This window comes from Helicoverpa zea, chromosome 7, assembly GCF_022581195.2.
Source record: "Helicoverpa zea isolate HzStark_Cry1AcR chromosome 7, ilHelZeax1.1, whole genome shotgun sequence".
Lineage (NCBI taxonomy): Eukaryota > Metazoa > Arthropoda > Insecta > Lepidoptera > Noctuidae > Helicoverpa > Helicoverpa zea.
In genome coordinates, this window is record NC_061458.1 from 4,815,754 (window position 1) to 4,840,327 (window position 24,574).

Consider the following 24,574-nt stretch of genomic DNA (forward strand, 5'->3'; position numbering starts at 1 on the left):
CATTGGATCAAAATATTTGAACATTATGAACGCAACTATCACAAGCAGTTCGCCGTAAGCTCGCGACATTGACGTACATAACACTCTAAAACAAATAAACATTGCATCCATTCTCTTGAACCTTGAGTTCGAATACTAATTTTCCTGTTTTTGACGTCGTATTTTGTAGTAAAATCTATGATACAGTGTCAGTTTGTTTTCCCGGCTTCCCACACTCGTCTCGTATTCTACGAACATGCCTTTGTACACAAACTAAACAAAATATCACATGCAAGCCAGTGAACATTCATTAGCAGAAACATGTGACCACAAACCTGGAAAAATGTTTTAATTTGCGAAACAAACTAGTTTCACTAATTTAAAAAGAAATAGGTAAAAGCAAAACGAAACCTGTTACGAAATTAAATTTAATATCACACTTCCTGTCCGTTTGTTAAATTAATTATAATTTATTAAGCTTATAAAATCTCTAAATGAGCGGCGGGTTATCAAACTGTGATGGGTACCATGGAAACATCACAGATAGGTAGATAAAATTGGTACTTTATGATTGTTAATGATCATCATCAAACAGATGAAGAGGTTTGCTCGAATAATATTAATCCAATAGTTCGTTCACAAGTGTTTAACGAGCTATTTGATGTTTATTTAATCACATGTTCGATTGGATTGATAAAAAATAAAAGTATGAGAAGAAATGTGAATAAGATGTTTTGCATAAACTTTGCGAAACGGCAATTTTTAATGTTGATAAATAAACACGATGAGTAAACACATTAACGCCTGTGTATTCTACTTGCCACGGAGCTAAGAGAAAATATTAAATGACTAATAGACAAGTCGTCACAAGCATATAATTTCAGTGTCATCCATTAACTGTTGACCTTCAACTCTTTGAGACTATTTGACACATCTTAATGGTCAGAAAGCCAGTCACCGTTATCTTGTCATCATTTAAAATAGTAGCTATATAGTGGACACAAATTGAGTATTTCTATTAACCTGCGCGAAATCTTGGCCATTATGCTTTTGTAAGCCAGGAGCCGTATATCCTACTTTTATATTTTATGGGCTCTTGAAAGCGAGATGTTGGCGCTGATTTTTGAGAGATATTTATTTGATCAAGTGATAAATGTTGACCACTTTTTTCAAAGATAACATTAGGAATAGTTACTAGGAACAATATATTACATTACTAGCTTCCGCCAGTTCAAATACATTCCTTGGGTTTCGGCACTACTTATTGATTTAAAAGGAGTCCACAGTCTTCCTAGTTGAATTGCGCGTTCGAACAACAAACTCTTCAGTTTTATAATATTAAGTAGAGATTAAAATCGATGGCCTTGAAAATATGAGGCTTTAGCAGTAAGAATTTTCATAAGCTCCTGGTTTAATAATATAATAATAATATAAGTCAATGTAATCAAAGATATCGAACCATATCTCACAGCAATTTGGACATATTTTGCGCACAATTTCCATATTAATTGCTAGCACTTAAGAATATTTCGTCTTATGTAATCTGCTATACATATATTTGAGATTCCACTTTATTCATGGTTGTACAGTCGGCTTCATTAAATAATAACGTGTTTTATATGAATATTGGTTCCTGTTACCGAACAGAAGGTGAATACTAAAATAATCATGAATTGTTATAGTATCTGAGGAGCAAATGAATGGATGTGTTATCTAATTAATGAAACAAGGTTTCGAACGTCGCTTTACTTTACTTTACTTTACTAAACTTTACTCGCGGATCCTGTCCCTTATGCCAGCGACTACGGGGTCAGCAAAATCACTTGAACTTGAAAAATTGACTTGAAAACAACGGAATACGCATAGCCATTAGAAATGTTCCATATATTTAATTTTTGTACTTTAACGGTAAAAGCACAGCAGACTAAACAAAACGCTGAGAACTGAACCGCAATGGACGTGACCATAGGGATAAAAGTAGTGATTCTTATTAGTCCGCATTTAAGTTGTGTGTGGCAAAAATATTACACGTATTATTACGTAAAAAAACATTAAATGTTACTGAGATGATAAAGTCGTGATGACTTAGTGGAAGTCGTGGTGGTTTAGTGGGTAGAGAACCAATCTCTCAAGTATGAGCGTGCGTCTTTGATTCCAGGTCTGGCAAGTACCTGCCAATGCAACTTTTCTAAGTTCGTATGTACTTTTTACGTATATTTTGGATACCAATGACCGTTATTTGGAGGGGATGTTAAACTGTAGGTTCCGGCTGTCATTGAACATTCTTGGCAGTCGTTATGGGTAGTCAGAAGCCAGTAAGTCTGACCAGTTTTACTGAGGGGTGTTGGGTTGAGCGGTTAACCGGGTTGTGGAGGTCAAATAGGCAGTCGCTCCTTTTAAAACACTGGTACTCAGTTGCATCGTGACTGGAAGTCGACCCTAACATAATTGGGACAAAGGCTCTTGAGATAATAACGACAATAATAATGAGATATAAGCATCGCAGGACATCTGAGGCTGATGACGGGGAGTAGCGACCCCGCGGGGCATATATACTGAGTTCTCCAGGGAGAGTATACTGTCCCCCATCTCCGGCCGGTCGGAGTGAACCATGACGGGGGTAGGTCTCACGCTTCTGGCTTGGCTTGACCATCCAGAGTGGAGTCGCTTGAGCAGGGTTAGTAGCCCTGCTCGGAGGATAGGTGCCTCGTGGTAAGTGACCCACAGGGAGCGCGTAATCTGCGTTTAAAATCCGCCGAGGTATCCTCACACTTCAGCCGCTCATTCCTTGTTGCCCTTTTGTTGCTATTCAGTTACAGATTCCCGGGGGCCCAGTAAGTGAGCTGGCGAGTCTCCACCTGCCATTTTTACATGTATCTAATACATTGTCATCGGCAGGTGCCATAGTTCCCGTAGTTTCCCCATTCCTAGTCCATTAGCATCCCATCACAATAGCCCAAGTAGTATTCATCCACAGTTAGCAATGGTACAGCACAGATTATCTTTTTTTTAATGACGTTCACCGGGGATTGTCCTTGGGTTCATTTCTATAGTGTATAAAGGGATAATTGTCGGTTTTGTGTCACCATTTCATTAAAGTTGTCTCAAAAGGGCTTCAGCGTGTTGGCTTTGGCCTCACGTTTGCCTCCCAAAAATTCGGAAATCTGTAGTCCCGAGGTCTGGAAGAGACATACAAAATAATAATGGGATATATATAACGCAAAAAATTCGGAGAGTGGGGGCTCGTGACGCCACGTCTAGGTATGTAAAATTTGTACTAAGCAGTGACTTAACACAAAATTCAAGCGTGTTATATGTGAGAAGGAGAAAAGAAAAAATACGTGTCCATTATTTTAGGGTTATCTAAAAGACGGACTAATTACTTTTTTTGATTCACCATACCTATTTCATAACATTCATTTCTATACATTTCAAGTGTAGTATTGCTCTTGAAGTTCCACATCAGGTGTTCCAGATCTTCGATGTTTATATGTACGTCAATAGAGAGTGCTTATCAGATTGAACCACTTTTGCTAAAACGTCATATCTTCATATGCTATAGTCTAGCTGGGCTCCTGGAGTTCCACATCAGGTGTTTTAGAGAGTGCTTATCAGATTGAACAACTTTTGCTAAAACGTCATACCTCTATATGCTATAGTCTAGCTGGGCCCCTGGAGTTCCACATCAGGTGTTTTAGATCTTCAATTTGTATAAGTCAATAGAAAGTGCTTATCAAATTGAACAACTTTTGCTAAAACGGCATACCTGTATATGGTACAGAGAAGCTGGGCTCTTGGGGTTCCACATCAGGTGTTGCAGATCTTCAAATTTATTATCTCAGCTGAAAATGCTCATCACATGAAACAATTTTTGCCATGGCACCATTTTTGTATCTCTTATAGTTTTGTTGGTCTGTTGGTGTTCTGCATCAGGTCTTCAAGTTTCGAAGATATATTATAGCCTATATGTTGACCAGGCTTAATACTGACACAACAAAGAAAAAATCATTGAAATCCGTTCAGTAGTTCGGAAGATTAGCGTGTACAAACAAACAGACATACAGACATACAGACATACAGACATACAGACAGAATTTTTTTTTTGGATTTGTGCTCCATTACTGTTTCTAAACCCCACCCAATTATTATTTTTTTAATATATTCAATGTACAGACACAGTTTTTTTACAGATTTATTATATGTATAGATTACTAGGGTTGTCTCATTTATAAAATTATTCTGACTGTTTTGAGACAAATAAACATATATTTTTTTAAGTCATGAGTATCTAATATGTACGTTTATGTAAGTATCTATTATGTAGTTAATTAATTCTCTAAAATATTCAAACCACCCCTTACGTAACCGATAGACAACAAACCGTTGGTTAGTCACATATTCATACGGAATAATTAATTATGATAATACGCGATCATAAAAGTTACTTGTCCGATGATGCTGACTCACAGCCAAGATTAGAACTTTTATGTACAATATTATGCGATAAATTAATTTGTAATTATAATTTTTGTACAAATGTCTCGACGCCATTCAACAAGTTTAACAATCATTTTTTATGGGTGATTCGTCATTCAACCAAACACGGTTATATCCAAACTAATATTATAAATGCGAAAGTAACTCTGTCTGTCTGTCTGTCTTTTCTTCACGCCTAAACTACTGAACCGATTTGTGTGAAATTTGGTACAGACATAGTTTGAAACTTGAGAAAGGACATAGGATAGTTTTTATTACAAAAAAAATAAAAATAAAATTATTCCGGACATATAGCGCCATCTATTGGTCAAATCAAAAATCTGCTGGTAGTCACTATTCCACGCGAACGAAGTTGCGGGCAAAAGCTAGTTGTTACATACATTAGTTATAGGAAACCTCGTATCACCTAGATTCTAGAATATTCGCGCCATGCTTAGCTATTCGTATGTCTTGTAAATTGCTTTGCATTACTTTAAATATTATGCCTCTTAAATCATAACAAGCTATGCTTAAAGTTTACTCGTGATCCAGCTGCTTGTTTTAAAACCAAACTTACACTGCTACACATAGGTACACACGTTAGCAAAGGTTCCCAAAACTTGCTGTGTAAACTTTCTTTATTATCATCATGCAGGTGTTGGTTAGATTCATTGATGTTTCGGTTACATCCAAGTCTCTGTGAAAGTAAGTCCTTACCAGGAATAACGCTCATGAAAAACGAGGCTTTCTAAAGATTCAAAACACAAATCAGTTCAGTACATTCAGAGATTGATCCTACAAACTTACAATCTCACAAAATTTAAATAATATTAGTACCAATCGATGATACTGTACTAGTAACTCATTTATCTTTCTCCAAAAGGAGTCCAACACGCCTCTTTGTTACCACGGGCATAGCAAACCGAAGAGAAGACCTTTTACCGTAGTAGTAATTATGAACAAATCTATTGCTAAGAAACAGTAAGTAAAGCTTAAACAATGTCAATGTACTTTGCAAATTATCGTCCAACGTCTGTCCGTTCGTGCAGTGAACTTAGCTTAAACAAATAGGCTTCTACTGACCGGTATAATGGCCGGTCAAACAAGCCTTAGTGGCTAAAATTGACACATAAAACAAAATAACATCATTTAATTTAATAATACAATATGTGATTTATGTTAATTGTCTCAAAATACAATAGGAACACACATTTATGATCAATCTCTGACACGTGGTGGACAATTTATGAATTATTGTTCAGATTTGCTAATGCAAGAACTAAATGCCCTTTACAGTCTTTTTTTCTCTTTTTTTTAAGTTTATTGGCAAGAAGAAGTGTTGACAGCTACTACTACAAAAAACTGTGTAGTACATGATATTTTTAACGTTGTTTATCACTAATGAGGTGTATTCAATTAAGGTTCTGTTTACATTTTGAACATCTGTGCAGACCATTGCTTCTACTACGTAATAGTATGTTGATAAAACAAAATGCTTTAAGTTTATTCCTACTACTAGTACGCAGACAACGCATGGGTAGATAAAACTATATAGTGTTTGTCAGCAGACAAGATTATTTTGAAAGTAATGCCTTTTGTTGCATTTAATTTAAGCCATAAGCCAATTACGCAATTTATTTACGAGCTGAATGTAGGTAAATATTTTATGCACCTGATGAAAAGGCTAGGCAAATGATGATGCACTTGATGGCACAAAAGATAAGCCATCAGTCTAACAGCTATATTAGTCTTGAATGTTTATGTAATTTTTGATGAATGGTCATAAAAATTGACCTTTGCCACATTTTTTTCTCTAATTTTAAATATTTTGTTTGCTTCATAATTTTCCTAAAAAATGCCACTCAATTTAGGATGCTATTACTGCGGTTAGTCTAATCTTAATATTTGCACAATAACAATATATCCATAATTTATACTTTGACCTGTATTGGGACGAACAATCGATTAAGCCGATTCTAATTCAAATATACGATGCATTTTATAGGTTATTTTTTCAAAACAAAATGTTTCGATGTCATTTGCCGAACATCATTTTATTTTTGGATACCTATCGATTAATTCTACATTACTGGCTATTATACATTTTTTATTTATGACTTCATTAGATTTTTTACTTTCGATTTTTATAGTTCTAGAATCGATATTCAAATGTTACTTCTTATTACTAACTTCAGGTTTTTAAATGCAGGAAATGACATAAGTTCGAATACCTACAAAATTAAGACCATAGCCAATCATTGAGACCAAGATGATAAAACGTTTAGATGATACCTACATGGAGTAGAAATATGATTATTGGCAATGAACACGAGTTACAAACGTCAACAACCTTCGTAAACAGAGCCTTCATTCTAATAGACATACAAATAACATTTATTCACCTAGTGGTCATTACTTAGTAACATTAAAGACATCGTAGTGGAACGTTTTCAATGCTCTGTTTACATAGCCTTGTTTAGTTGACGCGTCATTAACACTTTCCTTACAAAAGCAGAAATGTACAGCAATGTGAACGTAGGAATACAGTGTCAGTAGTGTCACGTTTCATTGTATTGTGAGACATTATTTTGTCAGCTACTTTCAAAACCTTATGATTTTTTAATATACCTAACACAGTTTAATTGTTTAATAACTATTATTGATATTCGACTTTTTCATGTTCTTTCAATATATAGTATAAAGTAATTGTTTTCATTAGTACTCAAAAATTGACTAGTCAGTACTTGCTTATATTTTTACCATGATTTAATTTCGTTCAATACCACTTTTGTAAATGTAGCTATGATGTCCTTGCTGGAGAAAGAAAAGTGATTAAAACTGGAAAAACGTTAAACTTATAACATAAAGCATTATTACAACAAATAAGTATATTATATTTATTGTATTAAAACACATCTGAACGTGATGTGTGAGAACTGATTACATCGATTGTTCATCAATAGCCTTCTTCAAAGAGTCTTCTAGTAAATAAATGACGTGCAAAGTCTTGGAATTAGAAAAATGCATTCAGGAAAAACGTAAAATTACGTATGAGGAAATTAATATTAATATTTCAAATCACGTTGTTGCAAGGGTTACTACTGGGAGTATCAACTGTATTGGTAAACAACCACATACCTATGTAGGCCTTGCTTTTCCTATACCTATTCAATTGTCGATATAATTAAATAAACATTTTGATGTTATGGTGAAGTCAAACATAGAATTAAGTTAAAGGAAATTCTTCACACACTTTCACAGTTAATGGCCTTATCTTGACATATAAAGTAAGTATTCCAATTCTACTGAAACCCACTGTTTTCTAACCACAAACGGTTTGACAATAAACAACAACAAATCAAACACGTCATACTGTTTAAATTATTGCAGATAAATCAAAATAACATCCATTAACGGTCGACAAATTTCAAACTAGCTGATTAATTCCCTTGTTCCGAGAGGCTAAACAGTTTAATAAAGGAACAGCAATGATTAATTAAACATGTAGTCCTTAAAACAGATGGATATTCGACATATTGAACTTTTGACCAAGTGCTGACCTTAACTTTTACTGTCACCGTAACCATCCATATTTATCACTGGACGAGCTACGTAGCTTCGTATTAAATTAACGAGGAATACAAGCGGCTATTTTCTTTGAGGAAATAATGTTAATTGTTCGGATGGACGAAAAAATTGCGTTCTTGATGGTACTTTTGGTATGTTGGTGGGGAATGTTTGAGCGATGAAAATGTAGTAACTTTTAAATGACATTGAAACGGATAATTATTACAAGATTTTTAATATGTATGTATCTACTATATAATCACATTTTCCGACTAGGAATTTAATTAGTCTGGTTGAATAAATGTTAGCTAAGAATGTAACACAGGAAAATAGGTACAGGGTACTTCAATAAGTGCACAAGAAATCCTTGCAGATTTAGCTCACAATATACATAGGCCGAAAATCGATCTCAGTGGCGTGCACTTGGAGAGGCCTATGTCCAGCAGTGGACTGCTATAGGCTGATGATGAAAATGATGATGAATACATAGGCTTCCAATTTCAACAAGGTAAAAGTAATATCACTTTAAACCTGAGAAAGTAAAAGTAAAAAAACAAGCATATTAACAAAAGTAGAACAAGTCACGGTTGATAAATAGAGTTATAAATTAAAACGGTCTTTTCATTATACGATTAATATAATAATTAACACCTTTAATATTAACGTTTTGCTTCCTATATTAATGTTTCATAAATCATCGAACAAAGTGATTATTAGAGGCGACCTATACGGCTTTTTTTGTTAAATGATTTGTGAACTTACTCGTTACTTTGAAGAGCTAAGTAGGTAAGGTCAAACAACAGTTTTCTCACCGACATTATTATTTAAATGTCTTATTTTGATGCGGTTCTATTGCATGTATGAATAATAAATAATTAAATACATACAACGTTACGATCGTTTTTTGATATAATTTATTACCAAAATTAATAACTGATTTATTATTTTGAAAAAGGACAATTATACGGTTGATTTCACTTTTGTTTGTTAAGGATAAATATTTTGTTACATGCCAAGCAATTATATTTGTTTTGTATTTGTGTTTTTCTTGTTTTAAAGTTTTGTTATAAAATAATGTAGTTCTAATAATAATTCGTAGCTATAAAAATGTTTGAGTGTAATTTGATACCAAACAATTAAACTAAAATTATTGATTCCTGCCTAATCTTATCTTAGATCAGCTTTGTGTTTAACTGTTTTATTTTGTATTCTATTTATGTAATTGAGTTTATGTGTTGTTTATATTTAGGCATAAAAACAGTTGCTATTAAAGTGTATTTTTGTAAATGAACAGGCTCGCTTGAATTTCACAATAAGCATCTGATTGTCGAAGCATTTAAAATTAATTCTCAGATTTTTAACCGATTCTTTAATAGCTTGGCAGTTACATAAACTGGCCTTACACATAATTACCTCCTTTACGAAAACGGTAAAAAAAGGAAAGCTTTTAGAACTTCCTTATAAGAAGGAACCAAGGATAAATAACATAAAAATACGCAGAGCAATAAATAATAAGTAAGTATGATTATATGATTGACATTGCGAATAAGGTAAATATTTGTTTACGGATAATTCTCGTTCACCTTATCATGTTATAAAACGAAAGTCAAAAGTTCTTGACGTATCGATGGCTGGTGATTTCACCCAACTTTGACCCGCATACATATTTACCACTACTTGTTAACGCTCGGTCACGGCCGCGGAACTCAAAGTCAATGCTACATAAGGAACAAATAAAACCCATTAAATACAAACAATTATAAAAATAACACAGATAATATCAATTAAAATTTCGTATTACTAAAATAATACTATTAATAACACATTTATAATATTAAATTATTGTTTAATTGTCGACGAATTAGGAAGGAATGACAGTGATGAATGAACATTTGTTTCGTTTTCCGACAACCCTGTCTATTAATTAAAATTAGCCAATAAATAATAAACAATTATGTTTTAGATGATAGCCCAATTAAACTGGATTCTGAATTTAAGAAAAGTTTTTGTAACACTATTTGGTGTTATCATAGCGTAGGAACGTTATTTTAATGTTCTTTGTTAATAGGTTTGAAATGGGTTCTCTTATCTAAATGTATCAACATTTCTATGCAGATGTTTTATTAACGAATCCTTTAAAAATGTTGTAGTCACAACGTGAGCGAATCTTTATTTCTTCATGTGCTCTGATTAAGTTTATGGTGTCAATTATTTGGTATGATTTTTAATACGGTTTATGAGGAGGTAAAATAAACGCATTTAGACAATAGTAGGTAATACAATTTGTGATTTTCTATTAATGGATTCGTGACGCTTTATTCCACACCTTTTTTCATTTATCCGACATTCATTCAAGATTTTGACGTCAATGGATCATTATTTTCAACTCCAAAAATACAATCAAAATTATTTATTATACAGAATTAATTACGTGTTAAAATGTTAAGGATGTTTACAAATTGCTAATCATTTACTGCGATTTTTTGTTTCGTTATATTGTTTAGATTATCACAATACTATTGTATTTATTAATTCATTAATGCGAACAATCTTGTGTACGTGGCCACTTTAATGAGGAAGATTAATAAACTATATTTTTTATTGACACCTTTGAGAGCGTGTATTTCCTAATCACCTTTATATTCCGTAGAAATATTCGTGGGTAATGCTTTAATTGCTAGAGCTTTTTCAAGAATATTTTTCGAGACCACCAATAAGAAGATGAGAGTAAAAATAAATAAATAAAAACCTCTGCCTTGTTAGGAGAGTAACCCTTACAGCTAAATGGCGCATCCCACCTTTAAGGACCCATAACAAAAATGATATAAGTTTTGCAGGTCATATTGATGGGTCAATAGCCCGCATAGGTCTGCATTTGGGCACGAGCTTAACCACGTGTAGACATAAAAAAATAATTATAAAAAAATGGAATAAATAATCAACATATGTTTTGAACCAATATAATCGAAGTGACGCACAAAATGAGAAAAATAACTATAAAATAATAACAATAACATGTACGTGACTCCGAACGCCGTTCACAGATTGTCACGGGTCGTAAATTACTCAATATTAATGTTACTTTGACTTATAAATAAAACAATTAATTACATAATTTGTAATCAATATTTTGATGTATCGATTGTGAAGGTGTTGGAGCAGGAAATATTATTTCAATCGATTTACAAAGTGAATTCGAGTCTAGTAAAGGGTCTTCTTCCTTCACGGTCATTGACAACAAATAAGGAAAACAATTCTTCAGATGTGTCAAGGATTTACATTTATAACGTGATTTTTATGATCGCTTTATACAGCGCTGTAATTGAAAAGTGTGCTGCAGTCAAATTTATTTTATAACAAAAAAAATCGGATTGAATCCCTTTGCAGAAATAACAAATCATAAACATGAATGCAGCAAACAGAAATGACACGAACAACAAAGATGTGATATTTTTTATTTAATGTTATTACAATTTGATTTATAATAACTTTTGTTGAATGTTTATTATCTTTTCTTGTATTTCGATACCAATCGCAATATGAACGATATCAAAAAATAAAGTTTTTTACGTGGCTTTTTCTACTAAATGAAGTTCATTAGTCTGTGACATTGCTTAAGTCACATTGTAATGCCTGTATTAATTGGGTAAGCGTTAAAATTAACTTTGCAAACAAACGGCAAATAATTAAAGATCATCTTTGATATCAAAGCTATCAAATAAAAAAATAGGGAGCTATCAAAGGATCGAAAGATGTGGAGACAATATGGGGAGGCCTTTGCCCAGCAGTGGGACAAAAAGTGGGTAAGAAAAAAAAATTGATGATAAATTAATGTTCAACGCTTTTAAGCCATTTTAAGCCATACTTAGCTATGTTAGAAAAGCTAACAGTAACATCTCATTGCAGTTAATACGGCAATCATGAAGGCTACATCATTAATTGCCTATTAACATACTAAGTTCATGTTAATCCAAGATCCGATCATATGAAACACATACTCAGTATCGAAAGGAAGTTTTTACAAAACGTACAAACATATTGAAATATCATATTCAATTTTTCTATCTGTCACCGTTTTTGCACAGTGTTCGGTTATAAATCAAAAAAGTTTTTTTATAAAAAAGGTACGTAAATATAAATTATGTCCTTTTAATATTTTCTTTTATATGGTCCTAACTAATTCTCTGAAGGATTTGCTAGTGGGTTTTAGATGAAAAAAGATTAATAAATTATAAGCAGCTGTTTCTAAGTTGTATGTTATAAATTAGAGTGGGTTTATCGCTATAACGGATGGAACTTATTAATAATATTGTAGAAATTAACATAGAGATGACTAAATAGATGTAGCGGCAGACTGTCTGTCGGCTTTAGTAACAGCATTCAATTTTATTCTTGCAACGTGAAAATGAATCATTTTCTTAACAAATAAACTAAATGCTTCATGGTCTGTCTATGTTGTAGTAGGCGAATGTTTGAGTTCCAATTCGATTGTCATCAGTAGCCTAGAAGGGGAAATATCTTAAAAGGCACATAGAACACCTTTCTTAGATTTGGGATTCAATGGAGAGAAGTTAATGTTTAACTACAAATTAGGAGCAAATAATTCTAATTAATCATAATACTACGTGAACATTAGTTGTCCTGTAAAACACTAGTTCCTTTTTACGTGTTACTCACTGAATTACAGGTAAACCAACCATGTATACAATAGACATTCAAACAAACGACATACTAATTTAATATACTACATTTTCCTTATGGAATATATGAAAACCACCAATGTCCCACTTTGTGGTTTATAAGTACAAATGTAAGTGCTTAGTCATACTATTATTGCAGTTACCTACACTGACCACTACGAAAAAAAAGTGAATCGCCCATCCCATAACTGTGTTACCCAGTTATGAATCAATGAGTAACGGTCGCTTCGCACAATTACACACATACATACATTAAATACTATTAAAATTAATGTTTCATTTAATCAGGGACGGTAAACTTACGTTAATCGATATCAATTAGGCTCTAAAAGCTTTGAAAACGAGCACGACCTTCTCTTACAGGAACCTATTTAGATCACTCGACCTAAAGTAAGTACTATATCCTATAACACTTTACACGTTATATCCATTAATAATCACCTATCAATGCAAAATCTAAATACGATTTTAAGCGCTTATTTTAACATTTCTTATCTCAACCTTTTTACCCAAACCAAAGTATTTGAACAAATCGTGACCAAAGAAAAAGAACGACCACTAAAGGTTCGTCATCCCTGCACTAAACAAACAACTTTGACATGAGGTTGAAGTTCCGAGGACCACGGTCGGTGACCTTGTTTTTTTAACCTGTGGCATACTTACCGTGAATCATCATGCATTTACGATTCACTGCATGAAAGACAGCGAAATTGTTTGTCCATATCGGTGTTATGGTCATTTTTTGTTAGCATCCATTCTTTGAAAGCACTCTCGTATGTTTTAAATGTTCAAAGGAATGTTTAGTTGTTTTTTTTTTATTTCTCTCCGGTGATACTTACCAAGTGTTGTTTGTTTGGCTCACTATATAGTTCTCTACCATAAGGCACTTGAACCAAAAACACAAACATTATTTTTACTTCTCGTTCTTAGATGTTAATTCATCAAAGATTGATACTTACACGGAAACGTATGGTCGGTAACTATTGTGAACAATACCACCCAAAAGCAAAAACCTCTTTACTTCCTTTCGAAAAACGGAAACCATTCACACTTCACAAACAAATTACGAATATATAAAGTAAACATAATTGCAAGTGTAAAAAATGACAGCTCCAATGTAGGTAATATATTAATCCTTAAAATTAAAATGTACAGTCAGTCAATTAACGTCTACAATAAAGAATGTACTGAATAGGCAATATTTTCAAGTTAATTAGCCGAAACCCGTGTTATTTAAAACCTAGTAAAAACTACACGTACCTTCCGTCTTTAGCAGCCTTTTGCAGCGTCAATTTAAGGCAGTTTTCAGTTTTAGAATTTAGCTTCTTAATAAAATCTGAGCTATACAAATATTAGAAATCATTTATTTACTAATCTAATTTAGACCATTTTGGTAGAATGTCATCACATCACATCAACATTTAATAATTACTTATATTACCGAAACTTGACGTCCAAAACAGCCTAATTATCTTAATTTGCTGTTCCGAATTAAAATTCCGAGTTAATTTACTTACAAAAAAACTCCTGCCTTTTGTACAATTCAATCAACCTTAATACTCGCACCAATTACACCTTGATTTGCACTTTTTTCATTAACAAGTACATGCATGGTCTTATTTCCGCAGAATAAAATTTAAAGTCGTAAATTAATCAATCAATCGTATGTCGGTCAACTTTATGAGTCATGATCAAAACAAATATTGTATGTACAGAGAAAGTTAAAAAGTTCAAATATCTAAGAACTGTCATCGGCTTGTCAATTGTATAGATTATAGAAACTTAATCCGAGAAACAAAATCGAAAGTACTTCTAAGAAAGAGTTATTGTTCATTTGAGATGACTTGTACATTTGAGAGCGGTATCATATAGGAAAAAGGTAGTAGGTATTTACCAGTAATTGTTTTGTAAGTTATCCTTTGACATAGTACCTACATACAAAATCTATAATATAAAAATGAATCGCAAAATGTGTTGGTAAGCGCATAACTCAACAACGCCTGGACCAATTTGGCTAATTCTTTTTTTGTTGTGTTTGTTATTGTCAGGAGAAGGTTCTTATGAAAAAAAAAAATAGGGTAAAGTAAAGAAGTCAGATGACGGGAGCGAAGCCGCGGGCAAAAGCTAGTTACTAATATTTTTTATTTAAGGATTACATTCTTTCTTAAATAATTAAAAACTGAAGTTTTTCTTACTTTTCGTGTACAAAAAACTTAATTTTATAGAGGAAATTTATTATTTAAGTTATAGGATAAGGATATTATAACGATATTCCTTAGTTTTACTTCAAGCAGGAAATAAAGTATAAAAATCCTTAACTTTTTACTATGTTAAATTAATCATCATCATTCGTCTGCAGACAAATTATGTCATGATTCTATCGTAAATCTTCGGGAGTGATTTTATTTTAATTACTTTCTGCGAACTCTACGTATATGATGGTGATTAGTTTGTGTGATCTTCTTTCGCATCAACCTGAACTAAATAAATAAATTCATACCAAATAAACTCTTCAAGGTCTAGATTTTTCATAAAGATTTTCATTCCACACATCTATACTAATATTATAAAGCTGAAGAGTTTGTTTGTTTGTTTGAACGCGCTAATCTCAGTGTTAGATAGCCCATTTATCGAGGAAGGCTATAGGCTACTTTTTATCCGGGTTCGTGCAGAGGTTTCCACGGGATGCGGGTGAAACCGCTGGCAGAAGCTAGTATATTATACTTATTAAATTTGTCACTTACCCCCAGTTATAATAGCATTACATGTTTTCAATCAACTCCACATTTTTTTTGTAAATGGAGACAGCGAAAGTTTTTTTTTTTAAAGATGCGCTATACATACTTTAGGTTGATCACATAATTTTCACGTTAATCGCATCCAAATTTCAGTAAATGTATACATAATACATACTACTTTATACCCAACGAACACAATGTAGGTATTAGGACCAAAACACAACACTTCTCTGCATCATCTATATCCTTTCACATCTTCACGCATACATACGAATGACCAACCCAATTTTTCAATTTATGATAACACCAACGTACTAATCTATAACACTCCAGAGGCGCATCTGATGTCAACCTATTTCAACTAAGGCAATCCTCGTAGGTAGCAACCACCTTCTTCTGACCTTAAAGCCAATTCTCATATTACAAGAGAAACTTGATTTTTAATTATCCTAATAGAAAAAAAAAACGCACAAAATTACACGTGTTAACTTAGCGACGGGGTCGTCCTATAAATTTCCCATATACAAGTTAAACTAGATCATTACAAATTATTTCCAGACGAAAGTAGAAAAACAGGTATGGATACTAACGTATTCATAAAGTATACTGAGCAATACTTGTGGGTTTGTTTTATGATACGTTAAACAAATCAGCGGGACATCGCCTTATGATTTGTTACACGGCTCCTTGGCAGCAAGGCTATAAAAAGAAAATTTACATTTATCGACGAAAGTCGTTAATTAAGATGAAATACATATAAAGCTTAGTTTGGAGGTCATTAAATCCGAACTATCTCAGGTGGCTGGCCAATTATGTTCTCTTTGATTTACAAGCAGCCATTAAACTAAACGCTAATTAAAAATTGACTAAAGTATGATAAAGCTGTTGAACTGTAGATATTAAATTTACATTATTTTTGTACTGAAAAGAGGATTAGGTATAACGCGAATATTGTTACACAGTTTGGCCCTTGTAATGGCAAACTATTGATCTCTAATCCTCTAGAATACTTACGGCCTAAGCCTAACATAAAAGACAAAATAATCAATATCATATCGATCTTCTGTCGGCAATCACATAAGCTAAGAAGCATGTGGTTAACAAACCTATTTATTGATACAGGATGCTATAAATAACATAAAGGTCTCATCAGACAAACTGACGCACCCAACGAGCGGCCATCGTAAGAAAATCATAAAACAACCCGCCATTGACCTCTGGCTATCTTAGCAATTAAAAGTGATTACGTAAACTAATAGTTACGAAGGATCATGACAAATCTTATCGTTAAGTCATTTGTCAAAATCAATTTACTACTATCCGATATTACGTGCTTCTTTAATTTAATTAAAAGGTCACGGTTAATGTAACATTTATCAATGATGGTTTATTTGACGAACTAGATTTATTACTATTAATCATGTCAATTCATTCATCGAATGTTTTATAATTATTAATGGTTAATTAAGAGGAAGCAATTTACTCTGCACTTAACACTCAGTTTCTTAGTAAAGTGATCTTGGTCAACCGCAATGCCGTCCGCATTTGGTCTCGTGTGTGGTAACCTTTACAATTAGGTATCTTCTGGTGGGAAAAAGAACTTGAGTAACCGCCAACGTTAAACCATTTTTTTTATAAAAACGAATCCTCCCATTCTACCGTTTCATGTCGCTCTTAATCGGAGATTTAATAGATATCCATTTCAGAGATTAAAGTTATTTAGAGAGATTAATATTATAAAAAAGGTAATCTCAAATCAAAGTTAAGCGAATAGCATTAAATATACAGGTTGCTTTCGCATTTTCCCTATACATAATTTATAAAATTATCTGACTATACTTATAAGAGATTTACATTTTAGCTACCTATTAAAGAAATGGTATTCGTTTCTAACCTGTTCAAGTTATAATTGTTATATTATTATAAGTAGGTAGATTTTCCTTAATTTAAATTTGATGTAAGCAGGATGTACTCTGTTGTTTAAGAACAAACTTAGGTAGAGCCATGCGTATGTTTACTTTAACAACGTTGCTAGCAGAATAAAAGGATCCAAGATCAAGCAACCTTTTGTCAACTTTCTGCCCTAACTTTAAAGTACATAATCGAATGGTTACATCAAAGATCCTCTTAGTATCATATCGCCTATATACTTTTTAATATTCTAAGAACGCAATGTTTGGTAGCTGATCGCCTAGCATTTAGCTGTGTTTACTAATTAATCAAACGTTAGCATATTCAAATTAATTACCGTAAGTGTTGATGGTCAACATTAATATTATTCTATGCACAAATTCCACTTAAGACTATTGATTTATCTAAACTGTTATAACAATTAAATAATTAGGGAGACATGTTGAATATATTTTCCACAAAACTTCGATATCTTGATCCATGAACAATGCTTTCGTTAAGGTAAAGTTTACAATACACTTTAACTATACGGAAATCGAGATGTGTCGAACCACCTGTTTTGACATTGGGATTCATTGCAATGCACAATTACGCGCATACAGTACAAGTGTTTGATTCATGCAACGATACTGTGGCGAGCGGCCGACGCTTTGTCTGCCGGCGCGGACCCTGCCGAATACCTATACATCAGCGTCAGAAAGTTGCTCTCCGTAGTCGCCCACACACTCAGATGGAAAACTTTTACTAAAGGTGTTTTTGTATACGTTGTATTTATTAAATGGATGGATTTTGTGACAGTCGACACGGCTAGAAAGAACGTTACTTATGAGATGGCGACTGACAGAAGAGTATGGAAGAGGAAAACCTGCTGCGCTGACCTCAAATAAAAATTTGGATAAAGGCAGGCGGATGATGATGAGACAAATATTAAATGTGTATCTTAATAAGCCTAAAATGTTTACCTACTTGTGATAAATGTTTACTATTTAGATGTTAGAAGCATAAAACTGTCTGCGATTCATCATTACCACTAATTGATTACTTAGCAAATCTGCGTGTTATAAAACGACACACCGTATTTACTTTTTCAATCATTATCATCTTTGGTTGTGCTGATTCACAACAAAATCTACATCGTCAGCATTATGGGAGTACTTTATTTAAGGGCTTTATTAGACCCTAAACTTTACAGGAAAATATATGGCACGTTTAGTTAGTACCCCTATGCTTAGCTTACTTATCAAGCTTTACAACAGATATCGTAGTATTTAATCTAGTGGATGGTAGACCAGGACGTTTTCACTGTAATGATATTAATAAGGCTATTTATTTAAAGGTCAAATGAACTGGCTCTGACTTTCAAGATGGGTTCGACAGAATTTTATGGGTTATTACTATCAAAGATAAAAAGTATACGTGACGGATTTAACGTACCTAGAGATTATAATTCAGTGCAAGTCGTATGTAAAGTATCGTGAAAATACTCCGTTGAAAATTCACCTTGAAAAGTTCAAAAATAGTCTTTAATATCTTTTTAAAATATTGAACTCGCTTTTAGTGCCCATTCGCTCTTAAAATGTCAACAATGTTTACTTGCTCATCTTCGGCGAAATAACATATAATTCTCTATAGGTTAATCTTGACGGCATTTAATGTTATTGAGAAACTCAGTTATAATTTAGTGGCTAACACGAATAATTGACTTAAGTAGGTACATAAGACTGTAACGTGGCTAAAAACGTGTTGATATTTTTAATTTTTTGGATGGTCTAGATAAGTACCTAGCAAACTACAAATAAAATAAAAAAAATGCAGCAGAATTCTACATTATGCTAACAATATTACAACTTTTTCTGTGAATTCTGGAAATATCAAAAGTCACCAGAGGCGCCTTAGAGGTGTATGATTGATATATTTGATTTAACTTTTTCATTTATTTTTATTAAGATTTTGATAATAATTCGATGATCGGAAATGTTTTGCTGGACCGATACCTACTTATTTTATTAAGTCTATAATTATATATAGACAGGTTACAACAGCACACAAAAAGCAACTATATAGTAGGTAAAACTTTTATTTAATTTGAAAGATACAACCACCAATAAGTGAATGAATACCCAAAAGCCTCCAAAAGGCCATAAAATAGAAATCCCCGCATATATTTCAGAATTAAATATTGGCATGTTTTATCTTAATATTGAGTAAATTCCAAGAATTATTCGAATAAAAATTAAATTATTAATTACATTTTAAGCCCTAATAAATCAATTTAGTGATGTCCATTGAGTAAACGCTGGCAAGGTCAAGAAAGTCCACTGTCAAGGTTCGTGGTCGCTTAGAATTGCAAATTATCGTCTACCTCTAGAAATATTAGAATATTATCATCGATACACATTCATACTATTGATATTATATGTATCATCCAAAGCTTTGCCTCAATTCTTCATCTTTTGAAAAAACGGAATGTTAAAATATTGATTGTTTTAAAAGAAAACCGCCTTACATTACTTATACGATTTTACATAATTTTTAATTTGATACGTTCATTATCCTCAAGAAATAGCAATAAAAATAATTTATTTATATAAATAACCGTAACAACTAATTTTATGATATATATGTTAATCAGTGTGACTTGTAACGAATTCCTTTTACTTTATTTAAATCATGAGAAAATTGTAAAATATGTAATTGTTAATTTATTTAAATTTTGTAATACAATACTCTTCTCTCTTAAATTATATGTTAAAATGAGAGTAGGTATATTACAATTTAAAAATTTTATAACGAACGTTAAAAACCCATGTAACGATCTAACCACATTGAGAAAAAAAAGTTATAAAGTTAAAACTATATCGACTAAATATAACATCGATATGAGTTAGCAACTTTAATTAAAAAATGTCTAAACTTGGATAAAGTCTCGTAAAATAAAAAGTCAATAAAATAAAAGTCATTAATATGCAAATATTGAAGCACCGAGCGAAAATTCACCTCAGGTGGTAAACCGGATCGGTTGCTAACAGACTACATGTCACCTTATAGTTTTTGGTCAATTTTTGTCTTTAATTAACGACTAGCCATCGTTATTTCATTAGGTAAATTAGGAATTCACCTAAACCCATGAAAATATTTTATTATTACCTAAAGTACCTTCGAAAAACTATTTTTATGACCCAAATGTAACTTTGAAAATTTCCACGAATGGAAGATGGAAATGTACCTATGCATCAAGGAAAACACTTCATGAAACTCAAAAATACTAAAGAAAAGTTTTTGAATTTCTCAATAAGAGACCATCTAAATGCTCTATATCACCAGGTTAATGCCTACTTTGTCGACCAAATTATTCTTATCCATTGCAAAAATGCTAAAATAAAGTAGCCTTTGACATAAAAAGGGTGATTACAGATTATTCTTTCCTTGTTTTTAGCTGCTTATAATTTCGCTTAAAGACCACTTCCGTTCCGACCAATATCTGTCAACATATTTCCACGTTCGGCTCGAACACATCACAAGAACTCGATTTCATTGACAACCACCGTCTACAACATAATGAGTTTTAAATTATTACTGCAGATAAAAAGTAGCTGGCCGTTGTTCGTATAACCTTTCTTTATTTCGTAACTGAAGACACTACACGATCGAAGAATAGAGCATCCCGGGTATTGTATGCCAATCAACAGCGGTGAACATATTTAATTTGTTTAAAAAGGAAGTTAAATTGTAGCCAATTTAATTATTATGTTAAGTATAGTTTTAGTGTTACAAATGAAGGGTGTATTGTAGAGCGTGTGCGGTAGTAAGCGAGCGGTGCGGGCGGCTATGCGCAGACGCAGCGGGCGGCCGGCGTCGCTCCGTCTCCATGGTAACGCATGGTACATAAGCCTTCGCGTGGGCCGCTGCCCGCACAGATCGCTAAAGCCTGGAGAGCGCGCAGCACGTCGTGCTACGGATCACCGGGAAATATTAATAAGTTTGAAGTTTCGTAAATATAAGTGAACGCATCTTTAGTTACGAATCTCAACTTTACGCGTGAATTTTTCAGTTCAAGTGTTGTGAATTAACTTAAATCAATCAAGATGATATCCTTAGTGTTGTTTGTTATGGGAGGTCTCCTCGCATCGACAGAAGGCTGTGGTCCTGGAAAACAATTATTACGTAAGTCACCATTCATTATTTTCAGCACCTTCATTGTTACATGTCGTTATGTATTTCATTTACGATTTTTAGAGCATGTTCGTCTAAAAACGTTCAAAATGATAATAATAATTCAACAAAAGTGATGATAAATTAGGATTATAATAATTAAGCAACATGATTTGTAGCCTCATCTGATTTAAATTATAAACAATTTGTGTGTAATCCGGATACGTGATTAATTTATTTTTAAATATTTTCTCATGGCTGTAACAATATTTTCTTTATAACTTATGGGTCTATTCATTCAAATCCAAATTTATCTGAAGCACATAAAAATTCATGAAGTGTTAGTAATGATACCAAGAAACCATCAACTCAAATCGCCGCCACCCAGTCTGGATTTTGCAAACGAGTTTTTACCCAAAAAGATGCTCCTATTTTACATACTCGTATGGGTCGAGGTCGTAAAATTTTATTGACACAGACACCTGTATTAGCACGCACCGGTCTAATAAATCAGATCAATCCAACAGATCGTGAAGTCACTTGAAAAATTGCGTCGCCTTGACACTCACATTCGGATAATCTTCATATAAATTTAGGATTACGATATTTTATTTTAATCTCCTTTTCTTTTATTTGCAGGCTCTGGAGGATTGTCGGCGTACGAGAAGCAAGCTATAGTCGACGCACACAATCGTCTAAGGCAATCCGTTGCCTTAGGACAGGTCTCCAGCCAACCACCAGCGGCTAACATGATGGAAATGGTACGTAAAGCACAGAAATAGAAACCACTCAACAATATGAACTTGATCTTGACTTATTCATTGACATTTTGCCACAAATTTTAATTCAGTAGGGTAATAAAAAGTGACATCAGCCAGATACATTATTATCTAATAATGTAATGCAAATTCTAAATCTCCAGCTAAAAAGACATTTCAATCTAGTCTGTTATTCCAATAAACACGAAATACAAGACTTAAGATGTAAATTCAATTAATATGTTTGAGTATTTTATACGTTAAATTAGAATTTTATAATGGATACCTATTTCTAAGCATTCGATAGTTACTAAAAATATTTGATCTAGAAGTTTTCAAATTATGGGTATTTGGGACATTTGACGTAAATGCACAAAAAACTGATCGTCCGAATAAACACGCACAAGTGATGCTTTATAAAGTTCAGTGGCCGATGTATCGAAAATGAGCCAAACTAAACATTAACAAACGAGCATCTTCAAACCGAAACAAGATTGTTATAATTTTAACTAACGAACTGCTTTTTTTTGTTTGTAAAGGTATGGGATGACGACCTTGCCGCGACTGCCCAGCACTGGTCCGACCAGTGTATCACTGCTCACGACGGTGCCTCTCAGCGGTACGACGGTCGCTTCCCCGTGGGACAGAACCTCGCCGCCACTTGGACCACTCGCCCCCCGAGCGCCAACACTGACTCCGAACCCGACTTCAACAAGCAAATCAACGCCTGGTTCGACGAAGTACATATCTACGGCTTCAAGCCCATCACAAGAGGGCACGGCACTGGACATTACTCACAGGTAATTTGCAATTTAAATTCGGCAATTTAATAGTAAAGCCAATCGCCATTTCAATTCTGCGCCAAATGTGACATATGGAATATTTAATTTTGTAAATTATCTAATAATTCATTGTTACCTTCAAGAGTAGAGTCAAAGCCAGTATATTTTATTTTAAGTTATCGGGAAAAAAATCAAACAAGTTTCTAATATGTCTGACATTTTTTTTTTTATAGTTGGTTTGGGGCGAGACATCTAAAGTAGGCTGCGGTTTTACGTTCTACTACGATCCCTCTCGAGGCTACACCAAGCTCTACGTATGCAACTACGGTCCCGGTGGCAACGTCATCGGATCCAAGCCATACGAGAAGGGCTACCCATCATGCACCAACTACGGCCTCACAGAATCCAGCAAATACTCCGGCCTTTGCGGTAATTATCTTTTACTTTGTTCCATAATCTTTACTCGAAACGTATTATTAAATGCTATAAGTAAATAACCAATGATTACATCAAAGACAAGTGCCTTATTTTTTTATTCTTTGTTACAGCCGCCAGCTACACAGCGTCCACATCTTACCAAACGGTGGACAACAGCAACAGCTACATCTCGAACGCCATCCCCGACAGCTCCGCCGACACTCAGGGCTTCAACTATCAGTTCAGCAACCAGTTCTACAATCAGTACAACAACCAATACCAGTACAACTACCAGCAGCCCAACACTTACTACCGCCAAGAAACCTCCACCTTCAGGCCTATCATTAGCATCATCAAGACTGCCTCTAACCTGTTCAAGAAGCCACAGGTCCGGATCGGCACTGTCTATCTATAAGACGTGTCTCTCCCGAGCACGCTCATTGCAGTATTGTTTGTAAATTATTGTGACAGTTGTGTTACCCGACTGATATTCGAAACGCACAGTTTCGGAACCATGTATGATATTGTTATTCCTTGGTTTTACAAGGAACTTAATTAAGTTTTTCCTTCTTTACTTAAAATGTATTGAGTATCCAGCATTGTGAAGGTCTTGGTGATTTTATGTTAAAGTTGCGATGCTGTCGAGATGGCCTTCTAGTATTAGCAGAGTGTAAGCGAATTGTTATTTAGATAGATTTATATTTATATTTTTAAATAAATATTTCTTAATACAATACTTATTGCTTTTTATTTGAGCTGTGATGTAATTTCTATTTGATATTCAGAATTTTATTTTAATAAGGAGATGACGACATAACCGGTAGTTTAGGTGAGTAGGAATAATAATTCAGACAATACTGGACTTGATGTTTGCATAAAATTATATTATTTTATGTATGAACGATAGGCTCTGCGGTCAGCAACCCGCCAGCCTTAGTGACGGACATTACTCCGATAGAAAGCCTTTTATATACGTTATCTAAATAAGTGAATTCAATAACTAACCGTTTGAGTTTGTACAAGGTTATGCTGAGGTCAATAAAGATACGATAGTGTAATGCTGTTTATTCGAAGCCATTTATAGAATTATCATC

General features: G+C 33.5%; 1 protein-coding gene across 1 annotated transcript; it reads left to right on the forward strand.

Annotated features, from left to right (window-relative positions):
- The first annotated feature begins 21,256 nt into the window (after positions 1-21,256).
- On the forward strand, positions 21,257-24,216 carry LOC124632054 (venom allergen 5.01-like). Its single transcript, XM_047166707.1, has 5 exons — positions 21,257-21,535; positions 22,163-22,284; positions 22,821-23,081; positions 23,297-23,492; positions 23,612-24,216. Exons 1-5 carry the CDS (start codon positions 21,457-21,459, stop codon positions 23,893-23,895), a joined length of 942 nt encoding a protein of 313 aa, XP_047022663.1. The 5' UTR covers positions 21,257-21,456; the 3' UTR covers positions 23,896-24,216.
- Positions 24,217-24,574: the final 358 nt, after the last annotated feature.

Excerpts from the sequence above, each read along its gene's own strand:
- LOC124632054 (XM_047166707.1), top strand. The coding sequence starts at position 21,457 with ATGATATCCTTAGTGTTGTTTGTTATGGGAGGTCTCCTCGCATCGACA. Across the intron at positions 22,285-22,820 it reads CGGCTAACATGATGGAAATG|GTATGGGATGACGACCTTGC; the intron begins GTACGTAAAGCA and ends TTGTTTGTAAAG. Across the intron at positions 23,493-23,611 it reads CAAATACTCCGGCCTTTGCG|CCGCCAGCTACACAGCGTCC; the intron begins GTAATTATCTTT and ends TCTTTGTTACAG.